The sequence below is a fragment of the Manis pentadactyla genome, chromosome 8, assembly GCF_030020395.1.
Source record: "Manis pentadactyla isolate mManPen7 chromosome 8, mManPen7.hap1, whole genome shotgun sequence".
Lineage (NCBI taxonomy): Eukaryota > Metazoa > Chordata > Mammalia > Pholidota > Manidae > Manis > Manis pentadactyla.
The window spans coordinates 39,961,255-39,983,471 of record NC_080026.1 but is presented as its reverse complement, the minus strand read 5'-3'; the positions used below and the strand labels follow the sequence as shown (position 1 = coordinate 39,983,471).

The following is a 22,217-nucleotide window of genomic DNA, read 5'->3' as shown; positions in this document are numbered from 1 at the left end:
ATCCAGCGGGACCCAAGCCCTTCCCCCACCCAAGCTCACTGGCAGGCGGAAGAGAAACGGAGCAGGATGGGAGTGGAGGCCTGGGACTGCTGAACACCTAGCCCTGGAGATCTGCTCCGGGAGCTCAAACTTACTTTGCATGGTGCTCTGGTGATTATGGGGGTTGTAAAGCTAAGACAGGCAGAATACCTGGATAGACTGAGATGCCAGCCGCTTGTGGAAAACAGGAATCCATATCTGGCTGCTCTGGGACAAAAGAAATGTGGGCAATCTGAGAGACTTCCTAACAGTGAGAGGGCTGCTAAAGGGGCAAGGACTGCACAAAGCTTACTGCTCAGGAGAAAGGACAGGTAAATAAAATTGTCCAGGTGTACTCTGCCCAGCAGCTTGGGAACTTTCATGATCTTTAGGTGCTCCAGCTCCCTGGCTGGCTACACAGCTCCAAGGCCCCCCACCATGATATGCAGTCTGCTGAGTCTTCCTCTTGACAAACCTGCACCTGGCTTGCATACTGGCAATCCCTGCCATGGTGTCAGGCCAGCCAGAGGGAAGACCCACCTGCAACAGCTATAAATGCAAAGCATAGAGGCTTATACTGTGTGCTTGGAACACTGGTTCTGGCAGTGGTGATAGGCATATAATCCAGGAAGCAGGAAACAGCTCTTTCCGCCCCCCAGGTACAAACACTGCTCCCCTGTGACCCCTGTCATTGCTCCAGGGGCTGAGCAGCTCCAGACAGTAGAGCTTCTGGGCACTAGAGGGTGCCACATAACAAATATGAAATATCAAAGGAACCTGGTTCAAAGCAAAATCAAAGAGTCAAATGAAACTGATCTCATGAATCTTCCTAAAAGAGGTTTCAAAATAAAAATCATAAACATGCTCATGGAGGTACAGAAAAATATTAAAGAACTTAGGAATGAATTCTGGTAGGAGATCCAATCATTACAGAACACAGTACCAGAAATGAAACATACAATGGAAGGTTTTAAAAGCTGATTAGGTATGGTGGATTAGACAATAAATGAAATAGAAATTAGAGAAAAGGAATACAAAGAAGCTGAGGCACAGGGAGAAAAAAGGATCTCTAAGAATGAAAGAATTTTGAGAGAACTGTGTGACCAATCCAAAAGGAGCAATATTCATATTATAGGGGTACCAGAAGAAGAAGGGAGAGAAAAAGGGATAGAAAGTGTCTTTGAGGAGTTAATTGCTGAAAATATCCCCAATCTGAGGAAGGAGATAGTCTCTCAGGCTTTGAAGGTACACAGATCTCCCAACACAAGGGACCTAAGGAAGACAACACCAAGACATATAATAATTAAAATGGCAAAGATCAAGGATAAGGACAGACTATTAAAAGCAGTCAGAGAAATAAGATCACATACAAAGGAAAGCCCATCAGGCTATCATCAGATTTCTCAGCAGAAATGTTACAAGTCAGAAGGGAGTGGCATGATGTATTTAATGCAATGAAGCAGAAGGGCCTCAAACCAAGAATAGTTTATCCAGCAAGATTATCATTTAAATTTGAAGGAAGGATTAAACAATTTCCAGATAAGCAAAAGCTGAGAGAATTTACCTCCCACAAACCATCTCTACAGTGTATTTCAAAGGGAGTGCTATAGATGGAAGTGTTCCTAAGGTTAAATAGCTGTCACCCGAGGTAATAAAAAGGGATAGACAAAGAGTACAGTATATGTTATCTAATATATAAAGAATGGAGGAGGAAGAAAAGGAAGGGAAAAAAACCCTTTAGATTGTGTTTGTAATAGCATACTAAGTGAGTTAAGTTAAAATCTTAGATAGTAAGGAAGTTAACCTTGAACATTTGGTAAACACAAATCTAAAGCCTCCAATGGCAATAAGTACATACCTATCGATAATCATCCTAATTGTAAATGATCTCAATGCACCAAACAAAAAACATAGAGTCACTGAATGGATAAAAGAACAAGACCCATCCATATGCTGCCTACAAGAGGCTAACTTTAAATGCAAAGATATACACAGACTAGAAGTGAAGGAATGGAAAAAGATATGTCATGCAACTAATATGTAGAAAAAAGTGGGAGCTGCAGTACTTGTATCAGACAAAATAGACTTCAAAACAAAGAAAGTCACAAGAGACAAAGGACATTACTTAATGATAAATATGCCAATCTAACAAGAAGATACAATCAGTATAAATATGCACCCAACACAGGAAGACCTACATATGTGAAACAAATACTAACAGAATTAGAAGGGGAATAGAATGCAGTGCATTCATTCTAGGGGAATTCAACACTCTACTCACTACAAAGGACAGATCAACCTGCAAGAAAATAAGTAAGGACAGAGAGGCACTGAACAACATATTACAACAGATTGACCTAACAGACATATACAGAACTCAACACCCAGAAGCAGCAGAATACACATTCCTCTAAACTGCACATGGAACATTTTCAAGAATAGATCATATACTAGGCCACAAAAGGAGCCTCAGTAAATTCAAGAAGATTGAAATTGTACCAACCAGTTTCTCACACCACAAAGGTATGAAACTAGAAATAAATTACGCAAAGAACATGAAAAACCCCACAAACGCATGGAGGCTCACAACATGCTCCTAAATAACCAATGGATTCATGACCAAATAAAAACAGAGCTCAAGCAATATATGGAGACAAATGACAACAATAATTCAACAATACAAAATCTGCACGATGTAGTGAAGGCTGTCCTAAGAGGAAAGTATATTGCAATTCAGGCCTACCTCAGGAAAGAAGAGCAATCCCATATGAACAGTCTAAACTGACAATTAACGAAACTAGAAAAAGAAGAACAAATGAGGCCCAAAGTCAGTAGGAGGAGGGACATAATATAGATAAGAGCAGAAATAAATAAAATTGAGAAGAATAAAACAATAGAAAGAATCAATGAAAGCAAAAACAGGTTCCTTGAGAAAATAAACAAAATAGATAAACCCCTAGCCAGACTTACCAAGAAAAAAAGAGAGTCTACACACATAAACAGAATCAGAAATGAGAAAGGAAAAATCATGACAGACACCACAGAAATACAAATAATTATGAGAGAATGCTATGAAAAATTATATGCTATCAAACTGGATAACCTAGAAGAAATGGATGACTTTCTAGAAAAATACAACCTTCCAAGGCTGACCCAGGAAGAATCAGAAAATCTGAACAGACCAATTACCAGCAATGAAATTGAACTGGTAATCACAAAACTACCAAAGAACAAAACGCTTGGACCAGATGGCTTCACCGCTGACTTTTATCGAACATTTAATGGAGACCTAATACCCATCCCCATTAAAGTTTTCCCAAAAGTAGAAGAGGGAATACTTCCAAACTCATTCTTTGAGACCAGCATCACTCTAACACCAAAACCAAACAAACACACCACAAAAAAAGAACATTACAGACCGATACCCCTGATAAACATAAATGCAAAAATACTCAACAAAATATTAGCAAACTGAATAAAAAAATACATCAAAAATATTATCCAGCATGATCAAGTAGGATTTATTTCAGGGATGCAAGGATGGTACAATATTAGAAAATCCATCAGCATCATCCACCACATCAACAAAAAGGACAAAAACCATATGATCAACTCCATAGATGCCGAAAAAGCATTTGACAAAATTCAACATCCATTCATGATAAAAATTCTCAACAAACTTAAGATTGGGAACAAGACAAGGATGCCCACTCTCTCCACTTTTATTCAGTATAGTTCTGGATGTCCTCACCTCAGGAATTAGACAACACAAGGAAATAAAGGGTGTCCAGATTGGTAAGGAAGAAGTTAAACTGTCCCTATTTGCAGATGACATGCTTTATACATAAAAAACCCTAAATAATCCACTCCAAAACTATTGGATCTAATATCTGAATTCAGCCAAGTTGTAGGATACAAAATTAATACACACAAATCTGTTGCATTCCTATACACTGACAATGAACTAGCAGAGAGAGAAATCAGGAAAACAGTTCCATTCACAATTGCATCAAAAAGGATAAAGTAACTTAGGAACAAACCTAACCAAGGAAGTGAAAGACCTATGCTTTCAAAACTACAAGACACTCATGAGAGAAATTAAAGAAGATACCAATAAATAGAAACACATCCTATGCTTATGTATAGGAAGAATTAATATAGTCAAAATGGCCATCCTGCCTAAAGCAATCTACAGATTCAATGCAATTCCTATCAAAATACCAACAGCATTCTTCAATGAACTAGGGCAAATCATTCTTAAATTCATATGGCACCACAAAAGACCCCAAATAGCCAAAGCAATCCTGAGAAGGAAGAACAAACGTGGGGGGATTTTGCTCCCCAACTTCAAGCTCTACTACAAAGCCACAGTAATCAAGACAATTTAGTAGTGGCACAAGAACAGTCCCATAGACCAATGGAACATACTAGAGAACCTAGATATAAACCCAACCATATATGGTTAATTAATATGCAATAAAGGAGCTATGGACATACAATAGGGAAATGACAGGTTCTTCAACAACTCATGTTGGCAAAACTGGACAGCTGCATGCAAGAGAGGTAAACTGAATTTTTGTTTGAATGCTTACACAAAAGTAAACTCGAAATGGATCAAGGACCTGAATGTAAGTCATGAACTCATTAAACTCTTAGAAGACAAAATAGGCAAGACTCTCCTGTATATAAACATGAGCAACTTCTTCCTGAATGCATCTACTCAAGCAAGGGAAAGAAAAGCACCAATGAACACATAGGAATACATCAAACTAAAAAGCTTCTGTACAGCAAAGGACACCATCAACAGAACAAAAAGGCATCCTACAGTATGTACAGTATGGGAGCATATATTTGTAAATGACATATCCGAAAAGGGGTTTACCTCCAAAATATATAAAGAACTCACATGCCTCGACAACCAAAACACAAATAACCCTATTTAAAAAGTGGGTGGAGGATATGAAGAGACAATTGTCCAAAGAAGAAATTCAGATGGCCAACAGACATATGAAAAGATGCTCCACATCACTAATCATCAGGGAAATGAAAATTAAAACCACAATGAAATACCACCTAACACCAATAAGGATGGCCAGCATCGAAAAGACTAAGAACAACAAATGCTGGTAAGGATGCATAGAAAGGGGAACCCTCCTACACTGCTGGTGGGAATGTAAATTAGTTCAACCATTGTGGAAAGCAATATGGAGGCTCTTCAAAAAGCTCAAAATAGAAATGCCATTTGACCCAGGAATCCCACTCCTTGGAATTTACCCAAAGAATACAACTTCTCAGATTCAAAAAGACATATGCACCCCTATGTTTATTGCTGCACTATTTACAATAGCCAAGATACAGAAGCAACCTGTGTCCATCAGTACATGAATGGATAAAGAAGAGGTGGTACATTTACACAATGGAATATTATTCAGCCTTAAGAAAAAAACAAATCCTACCATTTGCAACAACATGGATGGAGCTGGAGGATATTATGTTCAGTGAAATAAACCAGGTGGAGAAAGACAAGTGCCAAATGATTTCCCTCATTTGTGGGGAATAACAATGAAGCAAAACTGAAGGAACAAAACAGCAGCAGCCTCACAGACTACAAGAAGGGTCTAGCAGTTACCAAAGGGGACAGTGTGGGAGGGTGGGTGGGGAGGGAGGGAGAAGGGGATTGAGGGGTATTATGTTTAGCACTCATGGTGTGGGGATCACAGAGAAAACAGTGTAGCATAGAGAAGGCAAATAGTGAACCTGTAGCATCTTACTACACTGATGGACAGTGACTGTAATGAGATATGGGTGGGGACATGAAAATATGGGTAAATGTAGTACCACATTGTTTTTTCATGTGAAACCTTCATAAGAGTGTATATCAATAATATATTAATAAAAAATAAATAAATAAAAGTAATGACTGAGAAGCTAGCATATCCTAGAATAAAACAGTTTCTTAAATATCTGGAGCACTGAATATCTCTTTAGGGGGTGGGTGGAGTCTGATGAAGATGGAGAGATAAAGATGAAACAAAGAAAGACCTTTGTATGCTGTGCAAGGGAATGCCAATATTTAATCAATTGGAGGACAAATAATGACAGAATTTTATCCAGGAGAGCCACATTTTCAAAAATGGATCTGACAAAGTTCACCCTAGCAGCAGAGTAGAAAAGTAACTGAAAGAGAGAAGATGGAGCAATAAACTAACACCAAAGGAAGTGTGAGTATAGAGCAGGCAGCAGATTAGAAATAACCCATCCAGATGTGATGTCTGCCTGGAATAGAACTTGAAGAAGCTTGTGGGCTTTCTGACCACCCCCACTGGTTCAAAGATCAAGGCAAGACACTATGGTCCCTTGAGCATGATGTTATTTAAAATTTTAAACATCAATATTGTTTGTTGAAAGGGAAGTATGTGTATTAAAAAAATAATGATGTTATCATGATTGTTGGAAAGGAATAGCTGGATAATTTCACCCATTATGAATATATTAATTAATTATATCCTGCTATTAAACAGAATAATTGTACAGAAAAGTACTAACAGACAGCTCATTTCCATCCTAGTGGCCAAAACTGTAGGACTCTGATATGCATAATACTGATTGAGCGAGGGAAATATATCTAGATAAAAATGAATATTTCTTTCCAGTTAGAATGGTTTAGCAGGAAAACTATAATAGTAACCATGTTCACCTGGACATCATGCAGTCATTCACTCAACACATATTTGCGGAGTGACTTTTGCAAAAGCTTGTTGCTATGAGGCATAAGCAAATAAATCAGGCACTGCTTAATATATGGAATGCATAAAATGAAGATTTTAACATTTCCATTTTCTTAAGATACTCAGATATTCCAAAAGCCATTCTGTAAACTGTTTATCTAAATACTCATTTCTAAACTGTGTATTCTCCTCAGAAATATTGGTCCAAAATCTAGTGAGAGTCAGAAATTCCCTAAATGACATATTAAAACATCCTCACAAAAATTAGGTAAAGCGATAATATGATCAATATTGTTTGATATCTGGAAAGCCTTTGGACAGAAATCTGCAGCTGTAGGAGGAGGCATGGATTTGTGGTTGCGACCAAATCCATATAGACTGATGAGGGGAGTAAAAGAAAGTTTCAGGAAGATAAGACTTGATGGATAACCATGAACTTACTAGGATTTCAAGGAAGATAAATTCAGGGAGAGGGGGTGAAGTTACAGGGGCCTAATAGAGTACGGTGCTTCCTGGAAATTAATGTCATGTGCTAAATAGTCTCTGTCTGCCTAAGTTAGACTTTTATCATGCGCAGCATGGATAAACTGAACATGAAAGAGTAGCAAATGGGAACAAATGGAATCTCTTGGCACAGAGAAACTCCCCAGCTTGAAAAGCAACATGGTAAATGTGCATTATATGAAATTACAAGTACAGTAATAGAAAATAAGAATAACATAAAAACAATTAAAAGTGTAAATGCTGAAATGGATAGAGATGTAGATAGTATAGGGATAAAGATGAATATAGACTACTGGGTTCTTAAGGACTCCCTCTAATGCTAAAGAGAAAGGCAATTAGGTATCTGGGAAGAGGATAAGAGGAGTATGAAAGGAAAAGAGGGTCATGACCCCATAGAGACCACTGTAAATCAAGGCCACTGAGATACATCTTGTAGTAGCAATGCTTCATGGATTTTCCATTACAGTAAAATATTCTGTCACCATTGATTCACCTGTACTTTCAATATCATGAAATTAGGTTTGGGTTTCAGAAAATAGGGCCAACGAGTGGTTCGCAGAAGACTATTTCTTCTGAGGTTCCATACAGAAGATATGGCGGAATGGGAATTCCAAATTGCCAGAGGCTACTTTCCTCAAGGTCAGTCTTCCTTCCAGCTACTTAGGTATTTGCTGTAGCCTGTCTTCACCTCACACATTCATCATAGAATTTCCTGGAGTGCAAACCCCTCTATGTAGGGGATGAAATGATTTACATTCTGCCGGGTACTAGATACACTGCACAGAATAGCAATAAAGTAGTGACACCAAAATCTCTAAATCATCTCTTAGCCTCATTTACATAATAGTCATTTCATTTATTATTCTTTACAGTCTAAGTGCCCATTTAGGGAAAAAAAAAACTATCATTTTCTTTTTTAAAGTGGGAAGTCTACTCGTCATTGAAAATACGATTTATTCTTGAGAAAAAAATAAGCTTTTAAATTATAAGCAATCTAAAAAAACACTTAAAAATACTTTATATTTAAGCCATCTAATCCATATTTGTTTCCAAGCATAAGTATTTTAGGAATGATCATGCAACTTAGAACAATAGATCCTTTTATAAACATAAAATTGACAAATGAAAAATCCTCAGTTTGGTTCTGTAAGTCATATTCTACAAAATTTCTAAGAGTTTACCTCTAGACCCCAAGGAGTTTGGATATAGTAAACTAATATTAGTATGATTGGTATATTAAAAACTAATAAAAACTAATGAATTAATAGTTTCATTCTTTCCTTCATCAACCAAAACAATAGAAAAGTAAAATCTATGGGCCTGACTACATTATTTTATCTGCTTTAGTACCAAATATCTAATAATTAATTTATGGGTGCTAAATTACATGTTACATATCTATATTGATAATTTTAAATATTAAAAATACTATTCCTACTAATAATAACTGTTTATGGTTACAGTTTATTAAACACTAAGTGCAAATGTTTATGCTCTACACTACGCTGACATGTTTATATAAATTATCCCAATCTCCAATTTATTTATAAGGAAGCAGAAGCTTAGAAAAATTAAACAGTATTGGTAAATATTTGAACGGAAAGCTGAGCTCAGGCCCTTCAGCCTCCAAAGCCAGAACTTTCCTGCCCCTACAAAAGCCCTGATTACCCCTTTCCAACAAGAGAGGCTGTTCTTGTGCTAGCCCTTACATTCCTCTGAAGGGCTAGAAATCACCTGACCACAGCACAGGTTTGATGCCAGGATAAGCCAGTGGGCTTCTCAGACTCAACGCTACGGAGAGAATCTGTAACTCTTGTCTACTTTCTCCCCCGAGGTGTGACACACTATTGTCGAGCCAGGGGATATGCCAGTGAGAATAATTATCTGCATATCCACCTTCCTACGTGAGACTGCTTCAAGGAAGGATGCCTAGGAGAGCTCCTTTCCCTGAGAAGCCTGATTTTCCAGCGAATAAGAACAATTCCTTTTTCCAAAAGGAGGCATGATGGAGACGGAAGATGAGGTTGAGAATTTTTTTCCTTTTTTGTCCCATTTTAATGTGTTAAATATTTCCCATCAATCACACATGCAGTTCAAAAAGGAATTGAAAACATCCAGTTGAAAGAGAAGAGACAAAGAAAGAGTTAAGATACAAGAGCAAAGACAAACTTCTCAGAAAGACACCAAGAACTCCCGTGCCTTCTCCGGTTAGGGGCAAAGAGGGCCGTCTGGACTGGAGAAACCAAGAGAGGTCTAGGCATTCGAGTTAGGAATACACACTGGAGTGGGGGAAAATATTAAGTATTATATTTTCTGTATTATTTAGCTTGTTATAATGAAGTAGCACATTGCTTCTATTTACTAAAATAGACGAAATCAATGCACTTAACATAAAAAATAACCAGTTATACTTATGATAATTATAAGAATCATATCTTCCAGGCAGGTCTTTTGTTGAATTTCATATAATCTAAGAAGGAGGTTTAAAACATAGGCTGTATTGTAATTCTGTTTTTATTTTGGAAAAACTAAGCCTTTCAAGAAATTAAATAACTTGCTCAAGGACACACAGATAGTAAATTAAAAAACTGGAATCGGAAGCCAGGCAGTTTGATTCCACAGACTGAATGCTCATCTTCTACATTCAGTAACCGTAACAAGTAAAGCTATTTTAATTTCTACTGTTTCTACTAAAGTTCTGATATAAATCTAGATATTTTTAAGTGATATTATACCAAATATGCTGGCTGGGTACCAAATAAGGAAAATAACTCAACTCTGGAATAGAATGCTATCAATATCAAGTTAGTTAGCCAATAGATAGTAGGGGCTTCTGTGTGCAATACTATGCAGTCACAATGTGTAGCTCATGGGAGCTGCTTCCTGCTGGTGGGAAAATTGATAGGAGTGATTTAATAGCGACAATTGTGTCAGTAATGGAAATGTTTCCTCAATGTTGCATAAACAATTAAGAAAGACCATAAGGCTGACATGAGACAAGGTGGATATACCTTAAGGGCATTGTCTAAGTGAAATAAATCAGTCACAGAAGGATAAACACTGCATGAATTCCACGTATATAAGGCATCTAAAACAGACATGTTCACAGAAGCAGAGAGCAGAATGGAGGTTGCCAGGGGCCACAGGGAGGTGGAGATGGGCATTTGCTGTTCAATGAGTATAAAGTTTCCACCATGCAAGATGAGTAAGTTCTAGAGCTCTGCTGCACGGACTGTGCTTATAGTTAACAATACTGGACTGTGTACTTAAAAATTTTAAAGTGGTTTCATATAAAGTGTTCTTACCATAATAAAAAAATTGCTTTTATGAATCTAGCATAACTTTGATATGACAAATATATCCCAAAGAAAGAAAATTACATATCAGTATCATTAAAAAAAAATAGAGTACATAGGGCTTGAGTGATTGGCAGGCAGACATTCATTAACCAAGTTATATGTGTCACTATTCCTAGTAGTAACAGTGAGGTCAATGGGGATGCAAGAGGTACAAAAAAATTACACATTTCTCTATATAATTTAATGGTGGTGTCCTTGAGGGACTCACAACTCACAGCTGCCCTGATTAACTACATACATAGGACTTCTGTTGTCTTTTAATCAGAATGCTATCATGTGAAGCATAACAAAAATTATAAAATATTTAGATTATTTTATTTCAAAGTAAAATAAAATACTTACATTATTAACAGAAGAGCATACTGGTTTCGGTCTGTAAAATCTTTTGGAAAGGACAACTGTAAAGGAAGTTCTTTAAAGAAAGAGCAAAATATTAAAGATGGAGAGTCATTAACATGTAAAACTATAAGATGAAGATAAAATTTTTCTTAAGTGACATAGCACGAGCAAAATTTTACCATAGTCATCAATATGAAGCATTTTGATTTCTGACTTTACTGTCTTCTTCTTTAGGATGGCTTCCTTCAGCACAGAATTGCTTTCCAATATAAAATAATCTATAAATCAAGAAGGGTAGTGTAAATAATTAACTGCTAGGTGTTGATCAAGAATCAGTGCAACACAACAAATAATTCTCCAGCTGTTCCTATTTGACAGGCACTCCACTAGGCAATGATTAAATTCTCATGATTTCTCCCCTGGATTATTACAACAGCTTTCTGAGCTTCCTTACTCCAGTTGCCCCTCTACTCGAAATAAGCATTTATATTTTCAAAGTGCTAACCTGATTATGTTACCACTCTGCCTAAGAATATTTAATGCGAAATTATCTAGCATACAATGGGATGAAATTTACAGTACCTATGTTCCAATACACCATTAGCAGGCATGCAAAAAAATCAGAAAAAGATCACCCATCATGAGTACAAAATTTAATCAAATAACCCAGAAGTAACCCAGATAATATAATGGATAGACAGTCAAGTTAGAACAGAGATTATAGTTATATTCCATGTATCTATTAAGGTAAAAAAAGAAAAGCATGAGGGTATTTTGGAGAAATATGAAAGAAATTTTAAGAAAAGTTAAAATTCTAAAACTAAAAACTGCAAAATCTGAGATACATGAAAACTATAAGATCTAAAATGAAAATATACTTGGTGGGATTAATAGCATATTAGATACTGCAGAAGATCAGTTTAATGAATTTGACATTATAGCCACAGACAATATAAACAATGAAAATAAAAAGGATAAAAAATTAACAAAACATGAAGGGAGGACCAGAAACTTGCTAGAATTTGGGGAGCTTTTATATACAAAACATAGTGAACCTTCTAATCCTCAAATATGTATGTGTGTGCATGTATTTGAATTTTAATTTCTCCCAGCAATGTTTGCTTACATCTTAGAGGACTTGACTTATTATTGGATATTGTATGATTTCTGATGTTATTTTAGATAGTATTTTGAACTACTTTTTAATTTTGCATTGCACTGTGGTTTATAAAATAGTTAATATTTGAAAATCGACCCACATCTGTAACCATGATAAATTCACTCATCATTTCTAGTAGTTTTATGAGTGTATATAGGTTCCATATTTTTTGTTTGTTTGATTATTTGTTCTGTTTTGTTACAAGTGTCTTCCGCAAATGAACATAGATTTTGTACTCATATTTATTTTTCTTTCCTCATTTCAGCAGTTAAGTATAATACAATGTTGCACAGACGGTGTGAGAGCAGAAATTCTCTGTTTTTCCCAATCTTGGAGGACAAGCACTCATTCTTTCAACACTAAATATGATGTCAGTTGTAGTATTTTTATAGATACCATTCATCAAGTGAAGGAATTTCCTTTCTATTCTTGCTGTTATTATTACTAGTTTATTGTTTTTCAAACTTATCAAATGCTTTTTTCTAAATTCTTTGGAGTTGATAGTATAATATAGTAATTACATTGATAGATTCTTGAATGTATGGTATTCATGGATTCCTTAGGTAAACCCCACATAATCATAATATATTTTGCTTTTATAATTGCCAGATTTAACTAGCTAGTATTTAGTTAAGGAATTGTGCATCTAGGTACGAAAAAAAATGATTTTTCTATCCCTGTAATCTCTGTGTTGGATTTGGAATATAGCTAATGCTGGCCTTACATTTTTCTGAGAGTTTATGTAAGCCTATTATTAAAATATTAAATATTGCACTGAATGCACCAGAAGCTAACTGAACTGGAGTTTTCTTTATGGGAAGAATGTCAATTGCAAATTAAATTTTTATTAGATACTGGGAAATTTATATACTGTATTTCTTCCTGTTTGGGTGGTTTTCTTTAAGAAATTTCATTACTAAAATTTTAATTATAATTATCATATACCAGTATGTTAATATATAATACATTAAAACATGCTAAGGATGCATTCAACACAATTTCTCAGTTATTTTTATATCCTGATATTTTATATCCCTAATTGCAAAAGATTATTGTGTGGCTCTGGCCATGACCTTAGACAATCTTGCTTGAATGTGTAGAAAATTATAAATTTATGTCTTTTAAGGAATTTACTGATTTCACCTACAATGTCAAGTTTACTCCCATAAAATTATAATATCCATTACTATTTTTCTAAAGGCTCTGGGATCTGTTATTAACATGATCTCTTAAATTAATGAAAATGGTGATAAGAGTATACATCTTTTTCATGAATTTGTCTAGAATTCTATCAATTTTATTCATCTTTTAAAAGAAAAATATCTTGGTTTTTGTATATTTTTCTCTGCTGCTAATCCAATTTCTGAATCTTTATTTCCACTTTGATCCTTATTATTTCATTTCCTTTAACTTAATTTGTGTTATTTGCTCTCCTTTTTCTACTTTCTTAAAGTAAAAGTCTAGATGATTCTTTTAAAGTTTTCCTTTTTTTATAAGGTAAGAACTGAGAGGCATAAACTTCTTTTTAATCAAAGTTGGGTATCTTCAAATTTGGATTAGTGTGTTTTCATTATCATTTGGCTCAAAATATTTCCTAATTATTTTTCTAAATTCTTCTTTCATCTATGTGTTATTGAGAATTTAAAGTCTGATGGCAAAACATTCTCAGCTTCTTTTTTTCTTGATTATTATGGCTTCACTTTTGAAAGGTATTTTTTAACTTTGTTATTCTAGGTTAAGGGTTTTGTTTTGCATCCACATTTTAAAGATTTTGCTCTAATGTCTTTTTTTTTCTCCTGATAAGAAATGTGCAGTCATTCTTGGCTTTGTTAATATACATGTAATGTGTGAATGAAATGTGTGTGAGAATGTGTGTGTTTTCTTTATCATTGTCTTTCTATAGTATTTAAACTGCTTGAAGTTTGCTGAGCAGTTTTGTATTTTGCATCAGATTTGGATTTGGCTATTATTTCACCAAATATTTTTCCTTGCTGCCCCTTTCTGACTCCAGTTAAAATATTATAGATACAGACATTGGCCTAAGTTAACTTAGGCTCTGCTCTTTTCTTTCATTCTTTTTCTCTCTGAGTCTCTGAGTTCCTGTTGTTAATGATCAGTTTCACTGATCTTTTCTTCTGCAGTGTTTAATTTGCTTTTAGTGTTTTCCAGTGAAATTTTTATTTCAGGTATTTTAAGTTCATAGAGTTCCTTTTTAAAATAAATTCTATTTATTTTCTCATTATATTCATTTTTTCTTGATTTTTTAAAACAGTTATAATGGTTGATACATTGTATTTGTCAGTGGGTTCCATTATCAATGTCATTTCTGAGTCTGTCTCTATTCACTGTTTCTTTTTCCTAGTTGAGTCATATTTTCTAACTACTTCATATAGCCAATGATCTTCTATTAGATTTTGACCACTGTCATATTTACATTTTTGAGTACTGGGTTTTGTTCTGTTCTTTTAAAAATTGCTGGACTTTGTTGTAGCAGGTGTTTAAGCAAATTGCAGGTCAGCTTAATCATTTCAAGGATTTTAGAAATTCTTATTTAGGGTGGGTGTCCATGGCTTTGCCTTTTGGCTAGTTCAGCTGTACTTCTAAGGCATTGGCTCTTGTGGGATCTCTGCCAAACACTCCAGTATTCTGCCTGGTTGGAACTTCAGCCCACCCCTGCTCTGTGTGAACTGGCCTGTCCCAGGCTTACAGAGTGTCTTCCTAGGCATACTTAGCTAGGTATTTTCAGCAATTCAAGATGATCCCTTGTAGCCCTATGCAGATTTATTGGGGGTTTCTCCTCCATATCTCTTCTTCCTCACCAGTATCTCTCCATAATCCCAACATTCCAAAGGGTTCAACCTTTCTGAACTCTAATTGCTGCCTCCATTCTGCCTCTGAGATACTATTTTACTCTTCTTGGATTGTTCCTCAGTGAAGTAGAGTAGATAAAATGATTTCAGCCAGAAAGTGAGGGCAATACAACATTAATCTCATTTGTTTTCTTTCGTTCATGGACCAGATACCTATCCTGACTGTTATTCCATGCTTGGAAATTGTTATTTCATATATGTTATCCAGTTTTCTTTTTTTTCCTTTTCCTTTATTTTATTTCTTTCTCCCTCTTTCTTTTTGGCAAGAGGCCATGCATATCTACTCCACTTCTACTCCATGGCCAGAATAAGAATTTTTTTAATTAATGGGTTATTACTGATAATTTATTGTTAAATATAAACTCCTTAGAATGAAACATAAGACTTCTTTGATCTCACTCCAGCCAGTCCCTGGAGCCTATATCTCTACTTTTTTTCTTACACGTTTTGCTTCAGCTATGTTGAACAAATTATCACATCCCATTATAACCACTTAATTTTCTGTTTCCTTCACTGGAATGTAAATTCTATATGTGATTTCAGGCACACCAAACTAGCCCTCCTGTAAATAAATGTCATCTTCTATAATACACACGTGGGAAATTAGATATTCTTAGATATTCTCAGAGATTTCTTTTATCCTCAAAATATAAGACATTTCAGATTAAATAATAGTATATTTTCAAGGAAGCTATCCCAAATACTCAAATATAAAATTTATAATGTGAATGCTTAAATTCTTTATACTTTCATCAAGGATTCAGCATTTATAATTTAAGAAATGTCATAAAAATGTACTTACTGAACTTAATTGTGTATAAAAGCATTCATTTTGTACTGGACAAAGCCAAAATCATTTGATATTTGCTAATTACAAAAGGGAAAATATTTTGAAGAATAAAGCCTGTTAAATTTTTACCTTTATATCTCTAATTATAGAAGATTTTCATAAATGAACAATAGTTCACTGCATTAAAATGATTAATTGGCTAAATGAATAGATACAGCTAGAGTCACCAGTGCAAGAGTAATATATTAATCTCTCATGGTTTCTTTTTATCATCAAATATAAATTGGAAAAATTCAAGCCTAATTACATGTAAACTAATTACATGAGTACTGAAAAAACTTTACTTCTAAATCAAAAGCCATTTGTAGCAAAAAAAAATCAATCCACGGTCACAGGGAAATAAAGTCTATTTAAGAAAAACAAATAATAGAGAACACCAAAGCCATTCTTAGAATATTTAGAGAAGACATCATTTTTTCATGATAAATTCAGAAAATATGTTTAATGCACCAATGTTTTTGACACATTGTGAAGAGAAGAAAGTTTTGAGACATGATTTTTAAATGTTATTGTGGAGGAAAAGAGCAGAAAATGACAACAGAAAATTGGGAAGGAAGAAAAGGAAGAGATAGGAAAGTAGAAGTATAAAGAGAAGAAAGGCATGAAATGGATAAAATGAAGAATAAAGGAAAGAAAAAAGAATTAAAGTAAAAAAACCAATCATATACTCAAAATTAAGAAGGAAAAAGATGAACATATAAAAAGAGGAAAGGAGATAATAATATGAGAGAAAGGACTTTTGAAATATTAACTAAGTAAAATTTTACATAGTTATACCTTGCTCAAGTCACTGAGCATTTTAATGAAGGGTTTCTTTTTCTTTGTAAAAGTAATATATGCTAATTGTAGAGCACTGGGAAATACTCAAGAAGAAAGATCAAAAATATTACCTGGCAGGCTGCCAGGCAAATGAAAGAGTTCTAACATTTTCAAGTAGTCTTGAATTTTTTTAAGTTTACTTTTTCTAAAATTTATATTTTATTGAAATATCATTGATCACAATCTTATATTGGTTTCAAATACACAACAAAGTGGTTCAACAGTTACCCATATTATTAAATCCTCTCCCCGACTAGTGCAGGTACTATCTGTCAACATAGAAAGATGTTACAGAATCCCTGACTGTATTTTCCATGGTGTATTACTATCTCTGTGACCAATTTATAGTATGATTGAGAATTTTTGTGCCCCTTCATCCCCCTCACCCTCTTCACCTACCCACTCCAAACTCATCCCCCATGGTAACTTGCCATTTGCAACAAGATGGATGGAGCTAGGGTATTATGCTAAGTGAAACAAGCCAGGTGAGAAAGACAAATACCATATAATTTCACTTATTTTTGGAATATAAAAACAAAGCAAAACAGAATGAACAAAACAGCAGTAGATTCATAGATACTGAGAACTGTCTTGATCTTTTATATGCATTTTCAAATAGTTTTGTTCAAGTGGCATAAATATTTGGATAGATTAATTACTTAAAGATATTGCTTGAATATTTTTGAAGAATTAACTTTTGTAAACATATTTTTATTTTTAATCCTAGTGGGAAACTGATGGCAATATTGGAAACTTTATTAGAATAACTGAATGAAATTTTAATAAAGGACGTATTACAAATTTATGGACAATGAGCAGGGAGATGATAAGGGATGGTAGAGTAACTCAGGAGATATAGGCAAAAAAGTGTAACTCAGTGGCTAGACCTGCAGGTCAAAGGTAGAGAGCAATTACTTGGAGATGGTTGTGAGAAATTCACAGTAAATTTCAGCCAAGAGTCATAGCAAAGTGAGAGGAGGACACAGGAGGTATCCGCACAGATAGAGCTGGAGGACCAGGTACTCCAAAGTGACTTTTCTCTCTTCAGTCACTTCCAGGATTCACTTTAGCTGAATCCATTGACAAATAAATAGCAACAAAAAATAAGTCACCTATACAAAGTACTTCTTGGGCAGAGACCATGGTAGAAGAAAACAGAATTAAGGGTAACTCTGCGATGACAAGGGGGAGACAATCAGGGCACTAATTAGTATTCCATTAAGGTTTATTTGCAAATTCCTTTTTTGTTATTTGTATTATGTCTTTTTCACTATCATCAACAGAGCCTTTATAATTTTCTCTATTTAGAATTATTTTCTTAGTTTATACCATTTTTTAGTATATACCGTTAAAAGAAAAAATATTAAGTAAATAGCTATTAAAGATTTAAGGCTTATGATTGAATTATTTTTCTAAAATATTTGCTATAATTTATATTTCTACAAGCAAGTTATAAGAGTGTCATTATTTCCTCATTAGCAGTAATTTTTTTATATTATTAATTTGTTAGAAAAAATTACAAGGCAGTGTTTTACTTTGAATTTCTCTGATAACTAGTGGGTTTAAAGATTTTCCATGTTTGTTAAATATCTTCATTTTTTCAATTTTCTTTTCATGCCCTATTCTACTAAAATTAGTTATGATTGATTCATTAGTATAACAAAGATTAACCCAAAGATTCAATAACACAAAGATTGACTTCCAATTGACTGTAAATTTTATCTCAAGCAATAATTGTCTTTTGGAAAGAAAATAAAGCATCTGACTACTGTTCATGACTCCGTTTTGTTTTTCTTGGCCCTGTGATGATCAGAATTGGTTTAAAATGGGAAAATGAGAAATATTTCCCTTAAACAAAAATGTTTCATGATTCGCAGGGCACATTATTAGAAAACAATATTGCCTTGTAACAGTGCAATAAATTTTATTAAAATCAGATTGGGAATTTTTAAAAAACCATCAATTTGGCAAAATGTAACACAAATATTTGCCAAGTACAAATATTTATCAAGTGCATGCTCTGTTGTGAATATATCTCAGCCTCACATAAAATTCATTTGCTGATTTGCCGATAAGGGAACTGGTCCTATGAGATATTGACTCATCTCAGATCCCACAAAAGATATGTGAGACTCATTTTAAGCACTGATTTTTCTTTCTATGACATTCAACCTTCTGTCTATTTTATCATATACAGTCTTTATTATTATTGCTGCTAGTGTTAATCCTGAACAAACTTAATTCACTTACTATACACTCTTTAAGATATATACTGACAGAAACTAAAAGATGTGCTAACCTATTTCCAACCACACAAAACTGCATTACAAATTTAGAAATTTTGTATTTTTCTAAAACAGGCAGGAAGTTTCCATATGGTGGTATTTGAAGAGTATAAAAGGTCTTTCTCTGTTTGCTAAAGTGACATTTGTCATTCAATATTACACTTTTATGCCTGCAACTCCTCTAAGTCAAGGCATCTAAGACTCTTGCTTAAATTCAGGTGATGCGAGGAACAAAAACCCAATAGATAAAGGAGCCTTCATATGGTGTGATTACAAACCCTGTTCTGGAGTTACACTCTTATTTGATTCCTGGCTCTGCCACCTATTAGTATGACTCTAGCCAAGCTATTTAATCTCCCTGTGACTCCATTTCCTAATCTGTAAAAGAGGATAATATAAAATTAACTATCTCAAAAAAACAGTATTATTAACTATTCTGAGGACTGAGTGAACTAATAAACAGAAGCCTCATTTATTAGTATGGTAAATCATTAGAGCTTAGGAGTATTGATTGATTAAAATTGAAAAAAGCAAAAGGTGGTAGGAAGGAAAAAGAAATGAAGGCAGGAAACAATCTGGCTATTCATGTGTAAGATTAGCTTAGCCATTTATTTGTTCATGCACTCTACTATAAGTTCTTAAAAACACTGCGGGTGCCTGAAGAGCCATGTACACACCGCCTTTGCCATATTGCTTGATAAAATAAATGCCCATTCAATAGATGATGGTGGTTGAATGAACACATAAAATAATAAATGACTATACAGAACAAGAAAGTCCTGGATATCTGAAGCAAATAAGATAGAAAATATATAAAAATGGTATGTTTTTCATAATTTTCCCTACAGTAAGCAAGATGTGTTACTCTGGGACAATAATCTACATGAGACCCAGAAAAGAATGAACCAGAGCACTGAGGGGTCAGCAGGCTGAAATGTACCTAAGTGAGCCTCGTCAATCACTCTTTATTCAGTTTAGATACAGTAGACATCCTGTTTCAGGCATACATACAATCCAGCTTCAGTTGAAATTTGTCTCAAATCTCTTGCTTTACTGTTTCTCTTAGATACACAGGTCAAGTTGACAGTGTCTTAAAAGCTTTCCCCCTGTTGGGAACTCCTCTGAAGAAGGTTCTATAGAGCAGGACACTCAGAATAAATAATATAATACCAAGACTAATGCTAGCCATGGTTATTCTGTATTGCTGTACTTACTTGCTGGGTTGTTTGTGCTATGAAGACTGACCACTGGGATGCCTGGACCTGCATTTTAAAAACATATGGATAAATACTTTTAAGACAACTGAGTAATTACTGGAAAGGATACATGACAGTGTTTTTTTCAAGTGGAAACAATTCACAGTTAAAACATTATGAAACAAAAACCAGATAACTAGATTTTACTCCTCTTAACGGATATTTTATTCAGAAAAGTAAAAACGTATAGAGAAATAAACTGTTTGCACAGATTATTTCTAAGTTCCATCCTCTCTAGAGTGGCCTATACTTATATGATTTTAGGCAGTGTTATGCACCTTACTCTCTCTTTCTGTAGCCTTTTATAGAACAGTCACTGTTGTTCAGAAAGCTGATTCATGACCATGTAGCCCCTCATCCACTCATCAAGGATGAAATTCTACTTACCGTTCAGCCAAGAAAGTAATAATGCATGCATGTTAGAAACATTTCACCTTCAAGATAAATAAAAAATTGGGGCTAATTATATATTAATTTAAGAATATGCTAACTGGAATCACCAATTACTTCAAATATATTAGTTAATTAAGGTGTAACCATAAGCTACTATCTTGAAACATCACTTCTCTAAGGAACTCTGTCTTGAGGTCTAATGATTTTTCTTTGGTGTCATTAGACAAGGCCTTTTCTTTTTTGATTATTTCATTTCAGATATCAATAGAAAAAAAATTGAAAAGGGAAAGTGTTGGTCTATTCTTCATGGTGTCTTAAAGCAGGACAGCTTAAGGTACCAGCTGGAACAGTAGCACTCAATTCCATTGCATTATAAGAGGACACATGCCTCCCATTTCCTCTGTGGGAAATATAGTGCCCTACTAAAGGGACAGTGATTCCCAGCAGCATAACCTACAGACATCATATTTCTATGTAAGATGATAGCATACCATTACCAGATAAGAGTAATTGGGGTGAGTGTAATTCCTCAGCACTGAAAGGGACTAGAACCAGGGAATTAAGTTTCTCTAGATACCAAATCTCTTAACAACCAAGCCATTATTTTAATAAGACTACTGTTTTTCCTGAAGACTAGATAAATCATTTTACTACTGTAGCATGACTTTGTTGATGTAAATATGTTTATTTACTGTTTTAAAAAGTCCATGATCAAATAGCCCTTAGTGATCATGTGTACATGTTGATTTACTCATAATTCCTATTGTAAATGAAGTATATAAAGACAATTTGTGTCCCAGTAAAGCCATAATTTGTAATTTTTTAACAAAAACTTACAAATGAAGAATATCAAGTTGTATATAGCTAGATAGTCATAGTTAGTAATGATTGTAAGAGATACTGTCAAATAAAATGAACAAGAAGTTGTTTATCAGTAATTATCTATTACCTTTACAGAGTAATAAGAAATGTTGATTCATGGGACTAAAACTGGCACCAAAATATGTACATCGTTCTTTCATAAAATTACATGAAATACATTGACGATTCAATAATCCTTCAGTTGAAGCACTGGAGAGAGAAAGAAAAAGTTCAGAAATGCTATCATTCCAGGTACTTAAAGCTGTTGTATTTACAGTTAAATTAAATACTAACAAAAATATAGGAGCTGTTACAAAATTACTTACACTGATGTTCTTGAAAATTATGAGTTACAATACAGATGCAAAGTCAATTTCGATTACTAATGTTAAGACACACACATTTTTATTCTTTGTAGTAAAATTACATTATTATACCTGTATGTATATAATATGTATGCATGACTATATGCTTATAAAGAAACTGACTTCCAGAGGACTCAATATAATTTGCTCTTATCTGCAATTTCTTTATATATATTTCCTTGTAAAATCTTGAAAGGAATTACCCACAGAGACTAACATAGAGTCATCATCAATAAATATTAGTTGAAAGAACTAAAAGATGTTTCCACAAGTCAGAGAAAAAATCAAGCTCATGATTTCCTAAACTCAATATTCTAAATATTAGAATTTGGTGTAAGTGCCCATTTTTTCCAACTAAATGCTTTCACTGAAATTTCTGGTAAAGAAAAGTTATATATGCATGATTATATA

General features: G+C 34.2%; 1 protein-coding gene across 3 annotated transcripts in view; it reads right to left on the bottom strand.

The window, feature by feature from the left end:
- DPP10 (dipeptidyl peptidase like 10) overlaps nucleotides 1–22,217 on the bottom strand; it is a 674,550-nt gene that overhangs the window by 29,655 nt on the left and 622,678 nt on the right. For all 3 annotated transcript variants that reach the window (XM_036886636.2, XM_036886633.2, XM_036886635.2), the window contains 4 exons: nucleotides 21,530–21,651; nucleotides 20,146–20,193; nucleotides 11,128–11,226; nucleotides 10,952–11,021 (listed from right to left, as the gene is read on the bottom strand). In XM_036886636.2, coding sequence (XP_036742531.2) covers nucleotides 10,952–11,021; nucleotides 11,128–11,226; nucleotides 20,146–20,193; nucleotides 21,530–21,651 — 339 coding nt within the window. The remainder of the gene's footprint in view (nucleotides 1–10,951; nucleotides 11,022–11,127; nucleotides 11,227–20,145; nucleotides 20,194–21,529; nucleotides 21,652–22,217) is intronic.